We start from the raw sequence: 19999 nt of genomic DNA on the forward strand, positions 1-19999 counted from the left end.
GTGAGAGAGATTAGGAGCAAGAAGTGAAAAGTTCCAGGTTTATCAAATTTCAACAAACCAGTGGACCATCCACAAGGAGATGAGGGTAGGCAAGTAGACTGCAATCTTGACAAACAAGTGACACTCTAGAACAGGGGTGGGCAAACTCTTTGGTCTGAGGGCCGCGTCGGGTTTTGGAAATTGTATGGAGGGCCAGTTAGGGGAGGGGGCCCCCATCTCCTATCTGCCTCCCACCCCCCGGGACCCCTGCCCCATCCACACACACTGCCTCCCTGTCCCTTGACTGCCCCCTGCTGCCTCATCCAAACCCCTTCTTCCTGTCTCCCCAGGACCCCTGCCCCATTCAACCCTACGCTGCTCTCCTCCCTGACCTCTGTCCACACGCGCACCCTCTGACCACAACTCTGAACTCCCTTACCCTCTATCCAACCCGCCCTACCCCTGTACCATGCTGCCTGGAGCACCAGTGACTGGTGGTGCTACAGCCATGCAGCCTGCCTGGAGCTGGGCCATGCCGCTGCCACGCAGCACAGAGACTGGGTCAGGCCTGGCTCTGCAGCAGCCCTGCCCCAGGAGCTCACAGCCCTGCTGCCCAGAGCATTGCGCTGGCGGCGGAGCGAGCTGAGCCTGCGGTGGAACAGCATAGGAGGGGCCAGGGGCTAATCTCCTGGGCCAGGAGCTCAGGGGCTGGGCAGGAGGGTTCCAAGGGCCGCATGTAGCCCACAGACGCTGTAGTTTGCCCACCTCTGTTCTAGAAGGTCACTGACAAGAGACTAATTAAAATAGAAAGTGGGGCCTCTAGTGTCTTACTAAAAGAGCACAAAAGTTAAACATATATACCCAGGGTATCCAGTGAGAGCCTGATCTAAATTATCTACTCGTTCCTAACCTTTCTGAGATTGAGACCCATATTTGTGATCTGTACCTGGGCATGCCATAGCTATTGCCGCAGTTACTGCACCTTACCTGTTTCTTGTCCTTTCTTCTCTATACTGGTTTTTTGCTTCACTTTCTCAACTGACTTCCTTTTGCACTGTGAAGGCAGCAGCTTCTCATTTCTCTTCCAGATCTCTCCTTATTCACTCCCTCCCTTTCCTTTCGGTTTTGCCAAAAGCTAACTGAAGAGTTTCCTTCCACATGAAAGCTCTGCCAGGGACAATTATTTCAATAAATCGGGAGATCTTGGGCCTGGTAGCACAGTTCTGTGGAGTTTGGGGTAATAGCGCTATGTGAGAAGAGAAAGCAGAGAAAATAACTGACAGGAATTACTGGGTGAAGTTCTACAGCCTGTTATATGGAAGATTACAACGATCTCTAAATTGTGAACCTAAAATTCACCAGGACACACAGTGCCCCTCTCGGCAGGCTCAGCGAGCAGATTTCAGAGATTGTTGCTCTCCTTTCTCCCTTGGTGCATCCCTTTCCTTTCCCCCTGGCTTCCTCTGTCGTGCTTGGCTCATCCTGCTGATTGTCCCCCGAATGCAGGCTTCTCTGCTGACTGCTAATTAACTTTCTCCAGCACTCCCAGCTTCACACTGCTGATAACCTGGTAGCCTGAGTGTGGCTCTAGAGCAGGGGTTGGCAACCTTTCAGAAGTGCTGTGCCGAGTCTTCATTTATTCACTCTAATTTAAGGTTTCGCGTGCCAGTAATACATTTTAACGTTTTTAGAAGGTCTCTATAAGTCTATAATATATAACTCAACTATTGTATGTAAAGTCAAGTCTTAAAAATGTTTAAGAAGCTTCATTTAAAATAAAATTAAAATGCAGAGCCCCCTGGACCAGTGGCCAGGACCAAGGCAGTGTGAGCACCACTCTGTGGTGTGAAAAGTGTGAAAATCAGCTCGCGTGCCGCCTTCGACACACGTGCCATAGGTTGCCTATCTTGTGCTAAATGGTGCAGGCAGCTCAGGAGCCACTGCCCTCACTGCTTCCTGTCCAGCCTTGTAGCAAGTGACTGCCTCTTTAGGGGCTGGGAGAGGGTGGAAGGAATCTTGTAGTTTCCCCACCCTCTTTGACTCTCTCCCCAGGCAGATTATAAATACATGTCCATTCAGAACTACCCTCATAGTGTGACTTGTAAATGCTTGTGCCAGGCTGGTCCCCTGCAAACCATCTCTCAAGAATTACCTGCTGGAATTTGGTGCACAGCGTTGGCGGACGGTGTCTATTGGGGCATAGTGAATGAATTAGCAGAGATGGGGCAAAAGTGGTTGGATAAACTCGTACGAATTAGTTCCCTACCCCAGCTTTAAGAGGCTAGGAGATGCAAGTGAAGAAGTGAGTACCTCGAGTGGGAGTGCGGTGGCCATTGAAACAGGGTAATTCTCGCTAATGGGATTAGGAGGGTTCTGCTGTTTTCTTTCTGCTTTTCTAGCCTCATTTGCCCCCGTCACTCCCAGCTGCAGCATGCTCCGGTTTGGCTCATCTCTCTGTGCCAGACTCCATTTGCTCCTCTCTGCTGAATGCAGCAGTAGACAAGAAAGGGGCTAGTGGATTATTGCTTTAGCTGGCAGCTGTAGATAGTGGAGCTGCTTGTGGTTAGGGGCTGTCCAAAAAGTGTGAAGGAATCACATAAGAATGTTTCTAGTGAGGGGCAACTGCAGGCCCAGGCAGTTTTGCACTGTTTTTCCCTGGCACCCTCTCCCCTGAGGTGGATTAGTATGTCTCACATTGGGAATTTCTGCTAAAGCTACTCTCTTTTGGATGGCTTCAAGGCAGTGATTGCATTTCTTCACCGTGCCCAGTAAAAAGCCAAACTAAACATTTACAAGGCAGCCAAAACTATTAGCAGCTAGTGCTTTGGAGTAGAGAGGGATCAGCAGTAAAACCCAAACAGTATCCCCACCAGTTGAATTTATGTTTTGAGCATAACGAGCAAGCAGAGCCATTCTGTTCATGGTGCAAGCAGTGGGGGCCACTCTGAAAAGAGATTGAACCTTTACATAAACTTATAAAATCTCTCTGCTAAACAGAGACCTGCTAATGGGTTTCTGAACTGTTCCCATTCCAGGCTAACTGGTCTCTGAACGGTGGAATATAGCCTTATGCATACAGCCTACAGACAATAACCTTTCTCTGTTTTTTGTTTTTAAACTATTCTTTAGGATTTGATGGCAAAGCCTAGATATTAAATAATGGTGTTTTGAAGGAAAAAACCTACAGATGGTCTAACTCTGCAGATTCTGGCTATTTAGTCTTATTCTCATATTAGTCTCTTTAAGTTCGCTTTGCTTTATATGGGGATGGATAAGCAGCTGGTAGCATATGTTCTAGCTTCACTGAACTCAGTGGAGCTAGGACAAGTTACACCAGCTGAGGATCTGGCATATGGTGCTTTAATATTTTGAATAACGACGGTAACTGTCACTGGCTGTGAAGCAATGAATTTCTTTTAAAAAAATCCACTGGGTTTTTAGAATAATTCCTGTTGAGTTGTATTGACTTTTGATAGAGCCCTATTAATTTTCCTAGGACTCTTTCACAAGGACAATGAGTGCATCTTAAATAGCAGCCACCGAAGCACGCATCATTAGAGAAAATGCATGGTAGGTTTGTTGTAAACAGAGTGCATGTTGTTTATTATTTTGTATTGGATTTTCAGTCACGGTTGCTGTGTGGAAGTACAGAGTCACTAGATGGCTTACTGATGAAGAATGGGAGTGCGGAGTAAGGAAAAAACACAAGTTTTTCTTTACAAGATTTGAATTTCACATAATCACATTAACAATTTTGCTAAATACAAGCATGTTTCATTCACATACAGCTAAATACAGCAGGGGGGTTTCACATTTCATTACAGTGCATAACAGAAAGCAAGGCGAAGTGTACAGCATACTTTATTCTGGAGGTTCTGAGAAATTCCAGTCCAACATGCAGATTGTATGTTTGTTTTTAATCTGTGACCTGTACCACAAACAGTGTTTTCCTTTGTCCTAGAGTAAAAACTCCTGGATGTTTCTTTTGAATGATACCACCATCTGATTTCTCTAATGCCTCTTGCAGTAGTCAAAGCACTAAAACCAGTTGTTAGAAAAGAATGTTTATCAAAGCCTATAAGGTTTTTTATTTTAGAAAAAGAAAAAAACAGCCCAGACTTGTACACATGACTGTATTACATTGTCTATTCGTTTTTATAAGCTGCCTAGAAAATGCAAGGAATTAGAAAACAGGTGTACACAATGGTGTTTTATTCAATATTAACCATGTCCTTTTGTTTCATTATTTTTAATATTTAGTTTCAGACAGCACAGATTTTCTCATACTGTACCTTTTTTGAACTATACTTACAATACAAATTCAAGGTTTACTCAAAGCCTCAACAAGCTTTTTTATGACTTTTCTAAATTTTATATTTAAATACTAAAAACCCAACCTCACTAACTGAAAAGTAGATTTTCTGTATCATTTTAAAAAAAAGGAAATGCAGTGAAAAGCTCAATCATTTTCCTCATCAGTGAGGTCCTGCTATGCTCACTCATGAGACTCTAGTGATACAGGAAACATGATAGGCCCCAAAAGTTTTACTTCCATCTATGTTCACAGAGTATTACTTGATTAAACCAAAGTCTCTTCATTTAAGACAGATTTGTTGTTTAAACTAGAAAATTGGAGACAACTTTAGCACTGACTCAGCCTTGAAAGGCTAAAATGGTAGCTTGGCATATTTCCATTCAGTGAATAAAGGTACATAAACACACTGGACCCTTTTAAATATGGCTGCTCTTGTTCGTGAAGAGGAGAGACTGACAACTCTGGGTGAATGCTGCACGTGCCTCACCACGCTCCACCAATGCCCCTCAGTTCTTGCTGACATCAGGGCAAGCTAAGGGGGGATCGCCTGCAATACCCATGTTGTTGTAGGTCTCCCCTGAGCCAAGACTCCAGTCATGCCAAATTGGGCCATTCAAGAAAGAAGTTTTGTAATGCTCGCTGCAGACAGAGGGCCATATCTACCTTCTCTTGAAAGCTTTGGAAAGGCTTCCATGGACTTCAGTGGGAGTTGAATGGGGGTCTTAGAGTTAGGCCAGCAAACTGAATACAACTGTGACCTAATCAAGATTGACCATTGGTATTCAGAAGTGTTTCATTTCTCGCAGCCAACCCCCATTTCAATATCCTCTGGATCTACGTTTGCTGGCATATTCACAGTGGCATACCATGTTTGCTCTCACCCGCTGAGCTCAAGGATTCCAAATGTTACTAGAAAATTTAAAGGTAAAATATTATTCATTTTAATTTTTTTACAGCTTTCATACCTAAGCAATGGTCTTGTTATTTTTATGATACAGTCAGGCTCAAATGGTACAAAATACAAGAACGGATCTGAAGCGAGACAGATTCAACTTGTCAGAAATCCTACTCTTTATGGAACATGGTACCTTAGAGGAGCAATTAGAAGTACTTTATTCTTGTCTACCTGGAGGCCTGTATTCAAATGCTGGATCTCTATGTGGTTTGCCTAATCCCTCATAACCAAATTAACAGTTTGGCTTGTAAAGCTTGCAAACTTGAATAAATGTCGCTGTATGTTTTGCTAACATGTTGATCCTCCTCAGCACAATGCAAGTGCATTGTTACCTGTCTGCATTCCAAAAGCTTTAGTTAATACAGTACTTACATTAAGCAAAGCTGAAATGGTAGATGGTGTTCCCAGAAAATGGACACTTGTTATAGCCTTTGTAAGTCAGCTACCTGCCCAGTGTAGGCCCCATTTTGGGTAGAATATAAATAAAACAAAGAGAAGACATTTTCTCCTATGCTTCTCTCTTCTTCCCTTTTCACCCTCTCAGACACTTTAGCTCTATACCCCTCCCTCCACTTCCTATGTCTCTCCTTCCCCAGATGCCAGTAAAGAAAGCAACCCAGTAAGAGCAGAGAATGCTGCCGCTAGTCACCGCTTTCAGTACCGGAACCAGCTCTTTCCCTTGTTCTTTAAAAGAAACCCCCACCTTCAGGGATGTGTGATGCTCTTGATTTAAATCTTTAATTTTCTTTTGTTCTTTCCTTTTTTCCTAAGGAGCAATGTAAGTTTACAGTGAAATGCTGCCAACGTCACTCTATTTCTGATAGCAAGACAGAAATATCTGCATTTCCCAACTGATTGCTAATCACTGGTTGTCATGACCCATCTGTGAGATACTGGATGTGAGGATACACTTAGGAAGCTTTATATTCCTGATCTGTTAATGATATTGGCAATCCATATAGTCGAGGTACTTCTTCTACAATCATGTAGAGAGATCATAAGTATTTATAAATTCATCCGATAATTATAATTGGAGCTGTCATGCTGGACTTGGCCCTTAGTCTCAACTAGGCAGGGCAAGGAAAATACCCCTCTTCAGAGGGATGGAAATGCTTAAATTTTAATTATCAATAAAATAACCTTTATTTTCCTTTTAAAGTACCATATTATAGTCTTAGTCTATGTTTTAATGAGGTACAAGACCATTAAGCCCCCAAAGTGTGTGCGCCACATCTGTAAAATATGTTTCTTTTGAGTTAACCCTGGAAGTAACATTCAAGAATGAAAACAGCACTATATTTTAATCTTCCTGGAAATAAATTGTTGATGCAAACCAAGATACTTTCTCTCCTCTCGTGTGTGTTGTAGTAATAGACTGTTCAGACTGTGGCTTCAACACATGGCATACAAAAACAGTACATGTAAAATTCCCTGTTCTGTACCATCTCATTCAGATCCCCTCTTGTTTTTATGCCTCCTGTCTCCTGTAACATAAACATGCACCTTTGTTCATTCTCACATAGGTTTGTAGGCCTCCACCCACCCACCCACCCCCAATTCTTAAAGAGGTTATTTGGAACTGACCATTTCTTTCCTGGTTCTGTTCCTCTAGTGTCCAAAAAAGGTGTGAGGCCATTCACCATGCTAGTGTTACAATCCCTTTCCATCACACTGAGTTCACGTAATAGAGTATGTTTGATTAGTAGAGTTCATCATATCTTTTCTCCCTAGATGTGATTAGCACAAGCATCTCCTATCTGATTTCACCACCTCTTCTGAAGAGTGCACTACGTTTGGTACAAATCCACTCTTTACCCCTTCCCAGCCCTCTTGGATCGAAATGTCCCCCCTTTTAACAAGCTCGTATATATCTCGAGTCAGGTCAGTGAAGGCCTTCTCCACGTTAATGGCATCCCGAGCAGATGTCTCAATGTACTTCATGCCATATGCAGCAGCCAGTTTCTCAGCCTCGTGTCTAGTGACTTGCCGCTGCGTGTCAAGGTCGCATTTGTGACCTACCAAAACAAAGACAATCTGGTAGGGCTGGACGTGCACCTTTGTTTCTTCTAGCCACTCATGGACGTTCTGGAACGACCTGCGGTTTGTAATGTCAAATAAGAGGAGCCCGCCTACTGAGTTTCTGTAGTAGGCTCTGGTGATGGATCTGAAAAAGAACCCCCCCCGCCCAACAAGAAAGTAAAAATCATCTTAGAAGTTGCACATTTGGGGGGCAAGTTTTATCCTTTTGGTGGTGGTGGTGGTTGAAATTTTCATTTCCCCAAATATTTTTGACCAGCTCTATTTGTTAGCAGGTAGTTGGGTTCAAAGATTTATAGGCAAGAAGGGGTCATTATGATGATGTAGTCCAGGGGTCGGCAACCTTTCAGAAGTGCTGTGCCAAGTCTTCATTTATTCACTCTAATTTAAGGTTTTGCGTGCCAGTAATACATTTTAACGTTTTTAGAAGGTCTCTTTCTATAAGTCTATAATATATAACTAAACTATTGTTATATTTAAAGTAAATAAGGTTTTTAAAATGTTTAAGAAGCTTCATTTAAAATTAAATTAAAATGCAGAGCCCCCCCCCGGACCGGTGGCCAGGAATCAGGCAGTGTGAGTGCCACTGAAAATCAGCTCACGTGCCGCCTTCGGCACGCATGCCATAGGTTGCCTACCCCTGATGTAGTCTGACCTCCTGCATAACAGGCCAAAGAATTTCACCTGATAATTTCTGCTTCAAACCCACAACTTCTCTTTGAAGTATAAAATCTCTTTTAGAAAGACGGCCAGTATTGACTTAGACTTCAAATGACAGAGAATGCACCACTTCCTTTGATAGGTTGTTCCAATGGTTAGTCTCCCTCACTGTTAAAAATTACTGCCTTATTTCTACTCTGAATTTGTCTAGCTTCGGCTTTCGGTCGTTGGATCATGCTGTGCCTTTGTCTGCCATCTCAGAAATCTCTTCCTCGGCTACACCATGATCAAGTCACTTCATGTTTAAAGCCACTGTACCATACCCCTTCCCTAAAAGGGGTCTTCTTGGACCCAAGCACGCAGCAGGTTCCAGCTTTTTGTAAGGCAAAGAGGGCGTTTTCAAAGGCCTGCAGTGGAGTTGGAAGCTGGAGCCTAGAAACAGTGTGAAAAATCAGAGGCATCATGTGTACACACAAGTGCACTTTCATTTTCTTACGGCTGCTGTAATGGCTTGTGTCAGAGGTATCACAACCAGCACATTGCTAAGGAACATTCAAGCCGCTCTCTGGTGCAACATCTGCTTGAAGCAAGGGGTTGGGGACAGGGATATTATTGATTGTTAGCAATGAATGATACAGTTTAATAATAATGCTGGTTGAAAATATGGGAAATAAATTCTCCTACCACGTTGTGCCTCTATTTTTTTTTGGTCAAAAATGTCAATCTTTTCCAAATGCTGGCACCAGCACTATTTGTTCATTATAATTTTTGCTGCCCTGTAAGACTTGAACTCATGAGGCTAGAGCCACAGAAGCCTTTACGCTCCTAACTGCTGCTTTTGACATGTAAGTTCAAAATGTAGCCCCTCAACCCCCTGTTCGGTTGCTGCCTAACCCTGAAAGCACCCAAAGTTTCTGGCAGGGCCGGCTCCAGGCACCATCTTAGCAAGCAGGTGCTTGGGGTGGCCACTCCAGAGAGGAGCGGCATGTCCAGCAATTCGGCGGAGAGTCCCTCACTCCCTGTTGGAGCAAAGGATCTCCCGCTGAATTGCCGCAGATCATGAGCGTGGCTTTTTTGCGGGGGGGGCTGCTTGGGGTGGCAAAATCCCTGGAGCCGGCCCTGGTTCCTGGGCACCTAAGTTTCCCCTGCTAAAGTCTCTGCCCATAGGCATATGCAAATCCATCCAAGTTCTGCCACTCTGATGGAGATGATTAGAGCACTCACCTGGGAGGTGGAAGACACAAATGCAAATCCCCAGGCTGTCTAAGAGGGAAGCGAGTGCCCAAACCACGGGGCTGTAGGGCATTCTGGGGTAGACTCATTCGATCTTCTGTGTTGCAGCTGTTTCACTTTGTATAAAATACTTAAACAGTCATTGGGCCAAAGAACGAATGACTCTAGAGCCATGAGGCTGGTGCATTCTCCCCGCAGATCCAGGTTCCAGTTCCCTGCTCTAAGGGCTAAGTAAGTATTTTATACAACGTGGAACAGTTTCAACAGGAGAGACCTGTGACAAGTATGGCCCCTTCCTGCAATATCCTCAGCAAACCTTATTGAATTAAGTTTAAGTGTCTTTGGAGTCCATTGTATTAAATACAAAGGTTAAGTATTATTCGAGGCCTGGATGACCAAAGGGCTATATTGAACAACGTGTAGGGTGGCCAGACAGCAGGTGTGAAAAATCGGGACGGGGGTAGGGGGTAATAGGAGCCTATATAAGAAAAAGACCCAAAAAGTGGGACTGTCCCTATAAAAGCAGGACATCTGGTCACCCTAACAATGTGGCAGACAAGAATGGGCTTCTGGGACAATAGGTATGACATGGATTTCCTGGGTAATCACTAGGGGAGGAGAATGCAAAGTCCCCAGGTCCAGTTGTGCAAAAACCCAGCTGTTTGATGCTCAGCTCTGACGAGAGGACTGTTGTCTACTGATTACATGTTCCCAGATCAAAGGGCCAAGCTGGACACGGGAATGCTGGAACTATTCTGGTTCTGAGCTAAGATGGTTATGAATGTGTAACCACAAAAAAACCCTTGGTGGGTTTGGCTGAACTGGCACCTACCAGAGTCCTTGCTGGCATTGGGGTAGTGATCGTTAATAAAGAACATACATGCATGCTAATAAACTGAATTGTTTTTAATGTTTTTGCTGTAATGCTTTTACCTTAAGAATAAATGTGCTTGCTTAGAAGAAGCTGTGGGGTAACTTGTAACTGCTGGCCATCAGAGCTGCTCATGGGCTTCGAAGAGAATGGAAAGTGTAGCTGTTGGCCTGGTTATGCCATCTGGCTTGCTGGGGATATCAGAGGTCAGATAGGGAACTGTGCAGCCTGGAAAAATTCCAGTCAGGAGGGCCATAGTCAGAGATATGGTCTCTGCCCAGGAGAGGTGATGACTGAGGAGCTGGAAGCCTACAGTGGGTGCCCTTGGTGGACCATGATGGGGAAATAGAGGTGGCATTGCCCTGAAATGGGACAACCCCCTCCCCCAGAATACCTATAGCCTGGTGGTTAGGGCACTCACCTGGGGTCAGGTCCCTACTCTGGATCAGACAGAGTGGGGACTGAAGCAGGGTTTCCCACACCCTGGCTGAATGTTCTAACCAGTGGGCTGCAGTGTAAAAGGAAGCCCACTCCTTCCCCTCACATGTTCACAAGAAAGGACTGACCTGTTTTAAGCACCTACTGCAGGAGAGGGTTCCTGGCTCTGAATTCTGAGTGGAGGGAGGCACCTAGCCACCTTTGATGGGCAGGGCTTGGGCCTCCCCCCTATTGGCTAGCTTAGGTGGCTCCCTGATCAGCGTGTTGGCTTCTGGCTCCCATCGTTAAGCTCCTGACTCTCCAGCTGCATTGTCTAGGGAGCTTGGGGACTGAGGACTCCAGTGGGCACCTAAAGTTAGGCACTGCAACGCTGAGCCCAAGTCCCCTTTGTGGATCTGGCCCATGGTAACTGAAGCATCTGGATTTTCAGGTGAAGGATGAAAAATGAAGGCCCCGATAAATGTTTTACAGTCCCCAGGTGTTACTAAAATGAGTGTGGTTTTCTTTTCTGTACAATATGTGGCATACAAGAGTCTGACCCAACTCCATTTGCTGTCAAATAGGAGTCTCTCCATTGCCTCCAGAAGAACATGGCTCAGACAGGCCCACAAAGAACGGCTCCTACATTAACACTCATGTGGGCTGATCTGCCTGATGGAACAATCCCAAGCATACAACAAAGTGTAAGAAGGGCCCTTTGATTGGCATTAGGCCTCTTCCATTTGTTTCTAACTCCACTGAATTACAGCCAAAGGTACTTCATCCTTCTACTACCAGTGATGCTTTAGGCCCCAATTCAGTCGAGCACCTGTGCACCTGCTTTTGCTATTAGGCTTCTAGTGGAAAATAGCAAATGCCAATGGATTTGTGTCCTTACATGCCTGAGGTCTGACCATTCACAGGTTCTCTGTTCTCAGTGCTGCAAAAAACAACATGCTGGGAACCATGAGGCACCTTACAAGAGCTTTGTGAGCTAGGGCAGCTGCATGTGCAATGAGAACTGTGATGTGAGAGCAAGCCAATCTGTGTATTAGTCATGCTGTAAACTGAAGTACTACAAAACCAGCCTGTGAACTTTAGCCCGAGCAGATTTATATTTTGATGACAACCAAACTTGAGTAAATACCAAAGAAGCTGTAGAATGCTTGCTGACTGGTGTTTTCTGTGCAGGTTAAGGGATTCATTGTCAATCCAGAAGGAAGTATACATTTCTCCCTGGAGGAGGTCAGGCTCCTGAACATTCTTGCCTTTGTGGGATCCTCCTATTTCATGATGGAACGTATAGCTGCTTTTTTATCATGGGACAGGAATTGATTTCTCCATTTAGAGCAACCAGAATCATAGTGAGGGGTTGGTGGGTCCTGCAAAATCTTTGTGTATCCAGAGAAATTGCCCCACAAATGACTATTTGGGGCTTCCAAGTTTTGCTTTATCAACAGCAAGCAGCACTGCTGTAGTGTGATGGGAGACGAGCCACAGGGCAGAGAGAGAAGAGAACAGAGAAGAAGAAGGATTTCTTGCCTGTGCTATAGATAGACTCATAGACTCTAGGACTGGAAGGGACCTCGAGAGGTCATCGAGTCCAGTCCCCTGCCCTCATGGCAGGACCAAATACTGTCTAGACCATCCCTAATAGACATTTATTTAACCTACTCTTAAATATCTCCAGAGATGGAGATTCCACAACTTCCCTAGGCAATCTATTCCAGTGTTTAACCACCCTGACAGTTAGGAACTTTTTCCTAATGTCCAACCTAAATCTCCCTTGCTGCAGTTTAAGCCCATTGCTTCTTATTCTATCATTGGAAGCTAAGGTGAACAAGTTTTCTCCCTCCTCCTGATGACGCCCTTTTAGATACCTGAAAACTGCTATCAATAATCAATGCCCTCCCAAGTCTCTGGCTCCGAGACATACGCAGCTCTGAATATCTGAGTGAGTGCTATCTAGCCAGGTTCTGGAGCCTTTTAAGTTCTCCCCTACACTACACAGAGCATACTGCTTCCCAGTGTATTCAGTGCTTTAGCCAAGGCCCCTCTTCTCTCTGAGGCAAACTCACCAGTGATGTGAGAGGTGCGTTAGAAAGATTTAATAGGACTTACGTTAAACAGTGGGAGGGGTGGGGTCTCATGGGGTCTCAGATCATATGGCTGGTGAGGCCTCCTTTGTTGAAAGAGGAGAATGTGCTGGGGGAGGGGAGGATTCAATCTTTAAGCAAGATGCCCTTTTTCCAAAAGGTTTGTTAGTCGTTGGCATTAGAGAGGCAATAATAAAACCAAAAAGAAGATTTCACACGGTCAGACAAAAATCATTTCCCCTCCCCACTGCTCATCTTTCAGCTTTTGGAGCTATCATCATCTCACTGGTTAAGAGTCAGGCAGGGTTATCGTTAGGATGAAGAAAGAGTTCTCCTGCTCCCATAGTCTAGCCAGGATGGACAAAGACCAGAATTTCTAATGTAAAAAGCACCAGGAAAAAACCACCGAGCTCCCTTTTCCAGGTCTTCTTTGTATGGCATCAAGAATGAGTCCATTTTTCTTTTTGCCCCTTTACCGGTCTCTTTTAAAACGGTGACGTCATTATATACGAGAAAGGTCATTTTTACAACATTGTGGAGGTTTCTAAAATCTGGTAGCTCGAATTTCTTCTCCCTGTGAGGGCCGCAAGCTTTTCAGGCTTGCGTGTGAAAGCTAGTACCAGGGAAATACGCTAGCACACTCATGGTGGTGTAGGGTGGTACTGCACTAGCTCCCAAACATTTTTTCACAGGTTGAACTACATGAGATGCCCTTTCATGGACACACCCCCTGCCGACCCCAGCTTCCATGTCTTTGCTACAGCAATTCCATTGTTTGCTTACATGGAAAAAGTAATTCAAGGGTAGTATTAAAAAGACAGGTGAAAATAAGCTTGCTTTGATCTCATGGCTGCGGCTCCTCCTGTTTTGTAGCTGTGCTGGTCCTGGACCTGGATTAGGGTTAGCGTTAGGGATACTTCCAGCATCCTGGAATGCTCTTCCCAGACCTGATTCTGACCTCAGTTATTCTGGTGTAATCAGGAGCAACTCCGCTGAAGTCAGTGGCTCAGTCAAAGTTAAGCATGTGCTTGAGTGCTTTGCTGAACCAGGGCCCAAAACAACATGGTCTGTGGGACACACAATATGCTGTGGAGAACAGTCTTACCCAGCATGCACCTCGCTGGTTTGCTGTCACAAATGCCTGTCATTCTGTGATTTCATGTCTTCTTGCCTTGAATGTACTGCTGAAGGCCACGCGATTGGGTAATGTTAACAAGAACAAAAGACTTTGCAACCTGTGTTATGTGAAGATTTGTGCAGCCACCTGCAGCCCAGCTGTCTAATTTCATCAGGCGGCCTTCCAGCCACTTACAGGAGGAGGGAAAGATTCAATCAGCAATGGACTCCAGCTCAGAGTCTCCTGCCCAGGTATAGGGCAGAACAGGCAGAATCAAGATTCAGAATCGGTGGGCCAAATTAAGACCAGATCCAAATGGGTGGAACAGCAGTAGGTGCAAATGGGCTAGAATCAGGGGATAAGTAGCTGAGTGGTGTAATTTGCCCCCATTTAGCATTCGAGGTGTATGCAAAACAAGGGGTAAGCAGCCTCAGTATTCCCACGATTTCTAAGACTTTAAAGCAAGAAAAAATATTGTAGGGGAAAATCTTTCAAGCCTTCTTTGTGCAGCATAAAGCATGGGGGTGGGCGCAGAGTGGCATAAACTAATTTTTAAAAAATTCCTTAACAGGTCACCTTTACATTCCAAGTTCTGGATAGAGTCTGTAGCAACTGAAAGCTGGGAACTGCCCTCTCCCAATGGTATAAATCTGGTGTTTCTAGCCCTGAATGAATACAAGATATTAGACCTTAAACATGTCACTAGCTAAGGACTGAATACTGTCCATCCTGGGCCACAGCCAGTGTCGTCTGAGCAAACGGAGGGAGGGATTTAGCAACTGAAATGTTTCTGAATCAGGTTAACAAAAAATGGCAGCTTTTTGAAGCTGCTCAGAGGTTTGGCAGGATGGAAGTGGCCCACTAGGGAGTTGGATGAGTCAGCAAAGCGCAGGTGAAAGAGGTATGATAAATACAATTATCACATGGCTGCAATTTACCACAGGATTCTGCAGTGAATCCCATGGATATCCCTCCATATAGTCCTTTTCTGTGCTAATGAAGTCAAGTTTGCTACCAATTAGGCCTAGTCTACACTGGGGAGGGGGAATGGAGGGTGTCGATGTAAGATAAGCAACTTCAGCTACGGGAATAGCATAGCTGAAGTTGACGAATCTTATTGCGACTTACCTCCCGTCCTCACGGTGCGGGAATCGATGGCCGCGGCTCCCCTGTCAACTGCGCTACCGCTGCTCGCCCTGGTGGAGTTCCGGAGTCGACGGGAATGCGTTCGGGGATTGATATATCACATATAGACGAGACGCGATATGTCGATCCCCGATAGATTGATCGCTATCTGGCAGGTAGTCTGGATGTACTCTTAGTCTCTTAAATTACTCGTCCCCATTCAGTATTCAGTGCTAGAGGCTGTGAGGCACACTACCACAGTACTCTCCCTAAATGTAACTGTTATTCACAGTCAACCTAAAATCCTTGAACTGCCCTGGTTGATCTCCATCCCACAGCCTACAGCCTTCAATGGAGCTGCTGCACTACTGACAATCTGGTTCAATATTTAGATGCCTCAGCTAAGGCCTTAGGAACCTAACTTTAGGCAACCATGTTTGAAACACTGGTCTGCTGTTTCTTTACTTCAGCCTGTTCCATGTTCTTCCTTCATCTTCCTGCATAAACTGCATTTTTGATGTGAGGAAGGTAACAATTTGCAATGAATTTGCCTTGACTTTCTGTGCTTGGTGAATATTTATGTCTGTTCCCATAGCTAACACGCAGAGATCTGTTTTCATTTATTTTCACTCGGGCCAGTGGGAGGCAAACAAGCCTTGTTATGTTTCAAAATCTTCCATTCATCCTCCGCAGTACAGAGAGAGGCTGTGTGCTTCTGGATAACTTGGGCAGACGTTAATACACGCTCAGAATGTGTATTTTGCCTACTACATCTTTTTGGGCTAAGCAGAAAATGAAACATGAAATCTTCTCTGTGCCATTGACTTCAGCAGGAGTCAGCCGTGAACAAAGCAAGCAGGATTTGGCTCTAAATGGAACTACATCTTGGTCTCTGTGTTACAATTTATAATTTTGTCTTGCTTGGTATATTGCACAGATACTTACAAACCAAGTCTGAAGAGGGTATGCCTGGTGCTACATCTTGCTGCTCCACAGACTGTTTACATAAAATAGCATCAATGGACAAATAATTCATAATGACATGGAGGGACCATTTTTTCTGGCTTCCAAGGGCCTGATTTCTCAACCTTCACATATTAACAAGGATGGTTTTTCTAATCAGAATTGTACTAACTCTTTGGATTTCATTCATTCCACCTCTGAGGTTTGAACTTATTGTTCTGTTGCATCAGAAACCAGAGCAGGCTCAGGGATGGAAACCCACCTAGTTCTTCCTGCAAAACGCAAAGGCCTCACAGAAAAAGCTGAACAGCTGCTAGCTAATTTCATGCGGTCAGGATTGGACAACACCCCCAGCCAAAGGGGGAAATCCTGATTCCCTCCACCTAACACACTTGAAAAGCCAGCTCTGCTCTCCGGCCCAACAACCAGGGACCAGCCTTTTCTCCATGTCCAGCCAGGTGTTTGAGGGCTGCAGTGTAGTCGGGGGCGAGCCCTGGGGCGGACAGACAGGGCAGTTCAATTTGCTCTAGCCCAGGCGGGGCTTGCTGCCTTCCCTGCCCCAGTGGCAGATGGTTGCCCAGGCCCGCGCAGGGTCACAAGGAAAGAGGGAGACGTGGGATGCGGCCCCTGCAGCCTGTGGGCGCTGCCTTGAACACGGGCTGTTGGGTCCCAGACTAGGTGCCTCCATCAGCCCGCGCTCCGGGAGGCACCGGCTGAGGCCAGCCCGGTCTCGGGGAGTTGCACCGCGGTGGGTGCGGGCGAAGGGCCCTGAGGCAGGCCCGCGGGTTGGCTCCGGCTTTGCTCTGCCGCCTGGAGCGGGCTGGCTCCTCTCCCCCGGGCCGCCCCTGCAGCCCGCACTGCGCGGCCAGGGCGCAGCGCTTCTTTCGGCAGAGCTGCAGGCTCCATCCCAGCGGTTCGCCTGCTACCCCGGCCAGCCAGGGCGTTAACTGAGCCTCCCTGGCGGGCGGCAAACCTGCCCCGGGCGAGCTCCCTTCCCCGAGCCAGCGGACCCCCAGCGGGCACCGATCCCACCGCCCCTCCTCTCACCTGAATCGCTCCTGCCCGGCCGTGTCCCAGATCTGCAGCTTGATCCGTTTCCCCGGCTCAATCTCCACCAGCCGGGAGAAGAAATCCACGCCCACCGTGGGGTCCGAAACCTGGGCGAAGCGCCCCTCGGTGAAGCGGCGGATCAGGCAGGATTTGCCCACGGTGGAGTCTCCGATCACGATCAGGCGGAACTGGTAGAGCCAAATCGCTTCCATGCTTCCCTCCAGCGGCTCGCCCAGGTCTGGCCTCGCCGAGCGCTGCGCCCGGGGCTCGCCCGGTGCAGTGCAGCCTCTGCAAAGCGCCTAGTGCCGGGCACGCTCCGCACAGCCCATGCCGAGCCCCGCGCGGATGCGAGGGAGGCTCTGCGGCCAGCAGGTGCCCGGCGCTTCTGCTCACAGTCCTGCAGCCGGATACAAGGCAGGCACCCAGCAGAGGGCGCTGTAGGGACACTGCCCACCAGACGGCGCGCTGCGTCGCCCGCACTGCCCACCAGAGGGCGTCTCAGCCTCACCGCTGCTGCTGGCTCTCTTATTTAGGAGAGAAATAGAAGCGCTACAAGGGCAGGTCTGCGTGGCAGGTGGCTATCAGGGAAGCCTTCAGAATGCGTGGGATCTCTGTTCCCCTGTCCAGTCATGGTTTCTGGCTGCTGGGAAATCTTCTTGCAGGAGATGCGGGTGGCAGGATTGCACCCCCGCCCCTGCCGCCAGTTCTGCAACACACAAGCGAAATGTCTCTGCTGGAAATGCAAAGGTCAGATGGTCTCCATTTTGCCCCAGACCAGCCTAGAGTTCCCTCTTCGCCAGCCTGTTGTTTTGCTTTTTTAATCAGGATCCGACATCCATCTTGCTACTGATCCGTGTTTCCCGTTGCAATGGCAGAGAAACGCTTTTGTAATGCATTGAAAAGAACTTGGCAATGGCAGGCCTGGTTACAACAGCAGAAAGGGAGTTGGAATGAATTTCCAGCTCTCATTCAAGGGCTCCAACCTTTTCCCCCCCGCTGTGTTAACACAAATAGCTAGAGCTATAACTCAGCAGCCTAAATCCAGGTCAGCAAGGAAGGACTCCAAGAAAAGGTTCTGAATCCCCCTCTTCGGTACCGCTCACCAGAACAGAATCCACCCTGCATACAGGAAGATCAAAGCCTCCAGGCTCAGGAAGTCCGAGCTTGATTAAAACAGAAAAACAACCCGATGCTAGAAGGCTTCCTGGGCTCTATTATTCTGTGCCTCCAAGCAAGGATTACAAAGGGGATAGTCCTCAAAGGCACCCGGCTAGCTCCAGAGAAGAGGTTTCATTTCCCTGCAGCCAGAAGAATCGCAGCCCTTCCTCCAGTGTGGGCTTCAGTCGCAGAGATGCCCAGGGTTGTAAAGATGGAGAGCTGGTGAATAGGGGATGCTGAGGATCACAGAGCTGATGAAATGGCAGCAACATCAGCACCAAACACTCTGACTCATCATTGGCATCAGCAGCTACTGTAATCTCTAGGATAGAGGAGCAGCCGCCTTTTGACTTACTCTACCACATTGACTAGAAAAGAAACTACTTACCAAAAAAACCCTAACACAACAGAGATTCATATTTGAGCTGAAGACAAAGGAAATTAGCAAATGGATGAACCTGGTAAAAGAGGAGGTGCATTGTGCAAGGCTTATTGTGCAAACCACCTAGACATGCTGGCAATGAACATCTAATATTATCATGATTTATTATTTCTATGTTGGGAATCCCCATAATGTGCTAAGTGCTGTCCTCATGTACAGAAGACACTGTCCCTGGTCCAAAGAGCTCACAATCTGGATAATGATGCTTTTAACTGGGTGACTAATGGAACACTTTGAACGTGAAATAAAATAGCTACGCTGGTATATCTTTGCAAATATTCACCCCTAAAACAAGTGGCTAATGAAAAATATTCGAATTAACAAATTATTTAAATATCACAAAACTTAGCCAACTCCTTGATTAAATTTGACCACTTTTATTTTTGCAATGTTTTGAATGAGCGTTCCTAACTGCTACACACAATAGCTTTTTGAGCAACATCAGCATGCTTAGTGCTGTCCAAACAAAACCACAGAAACAAGTATCTGTATCTAGTAGCTTTCATCCTGAAGGAGCATTTAGAAGTAGCTCCACCCATCACTTGCAATGCAGCCATCTCTGGAGTGGAACATGGCAGCTCTTTAACACCACATAGCTGCATCATACATCAGAGCCATGTAGGACAAGCTAATTAGATTATAAACTCAGGGCAGAGACTATCTTTAACTCCGGTGTTTGTACCTAGTACAATGGCACGTTGATCTTGACTGAACTCTTTAAAATGGAAAAACAGTATGCTGAAAATGACAACAAAAATGTTGATTGAAATTTTTAATGTAGCGAATTGTGAAAAATTCAAATGTTGAAAGTGTGGACAATTGGCAAATAGTTTTGATTAAGAAAAAGGGCAATTTTTTGAACAAAAAGATTTAGTTTTGTTCAAAAAATTTCTACTAACTCTAACACTGACCTGGTAATAAATAATAAATAAAGAACAATTGTATCCAGGTGACACTGCAAGGGCATTTATTTAGGCAGATGTGAATTTCCTAACTTGGAATTTTACCAGGATACTTTAGTGTTTTTATGCCTGTAAAAAATGTCAAGCGATTTTTTAATGGACTTTAAATATATAAAAAGAACAGGAGTACTTGTGGCACCTTAGAGACTAACAAATTTATTTCAGCATGAGCTTTCGTGAGCTACAGCTCACTTCTTCGGATGCATAGAATGGAACACACAGACAGGAGATATTTATACATACAGAGAACATGAAAAGATGGAAGTATGCGTACTAACAGGAAGAGTCTAATCAATTGAGATGAGCTATCATCAGCAGGAGAAAAAAAACTTTTGAAGTGATAATTAAGATGACCCATATAAAGTGTGAGGAGAACTTAACATAGGGAAATAGATTCACAAGTACTCCTGTTTTTTTTGCGGATACAGACTAACACGGCTGCTACTCTGAAACCTTTAAATATGTAATTTATTAATTTAAAATATTTACCCAGGACGTTCTCATTTCAGTAATATCTTGGGAATGGAGGGAAAGGATGCTTCAAGTAGCTACAGAAATAGGGCAACAGTGTGATATTAAAAACATTAATCAAGGTTAGCTTGAAATTAACCAGAGCGTT

The 19999-nt window shown here is 45.7% G+C and overlaps 1 protein-coding gene across 1 annotated transcript; it reads right to left on the reverse strand.

The window, feature by feature from the left end:
- Nucleotides 1–3561: 3561 nt before the first annotated feature.
- RAB39B (RAB39B, member RAS oncogene family) lies at nucleotides 3562–17511 on the reverse strand. Its single transcript, XM_050964553.1, has 2 exons — nucleotides 16816–17511; nucleotides 3562–7413 (listed from the first exon to the last, which is right to left on the reverse strand). The coding sequence occupies exons 1-2, from the start codon at nucleotides 17028–17030 to the stop codon at nucleotides 6987–6989; spliced, it is 642 nt and encodes a 213-aa protein (XP_050820510.1). The 5' UTR covers nucleotides 17031–17511; the 3' UTR covers nucleotides 3562–6986.
- Nucleotides 17512–19999: the final 2488 nt, after the last annotated feature.

The sequence above is a fragment of the Gopherus flavomarginatus genome, chromosome 8 (genome assembly GCF_025201925.1).
Source record: "Gopherus flavomarginatus isolate rGopFla2 chromosome 8, rGopFla2.mat.asm, whole genome shotgun sequence".
In the NCBI taxonomy this organism is placed as follows: Eukaryota; Metazoa; Chordata; order Testudines; family Testudinidae; genus Gopherus; species Gopherus flavomarginatus.

Bases quoted from the DNA above. Each gene is read 5' to 3' on its own strand.
- RAB39B (XM_050964553.1), bottom strand. From the start codon at position 17,030: ATGGAAGCGATTTGGCTCTACCAGTTCCGCCTGATCGTGATCGGAGAC. The intron at 7,414-16,815 runs GTGAGAGGAGGG...GTTCTTTTTCAG, and splicing joins GCCGGGCAGGAGCGATTCAG to ATCCATCACCAGAGCCTACT.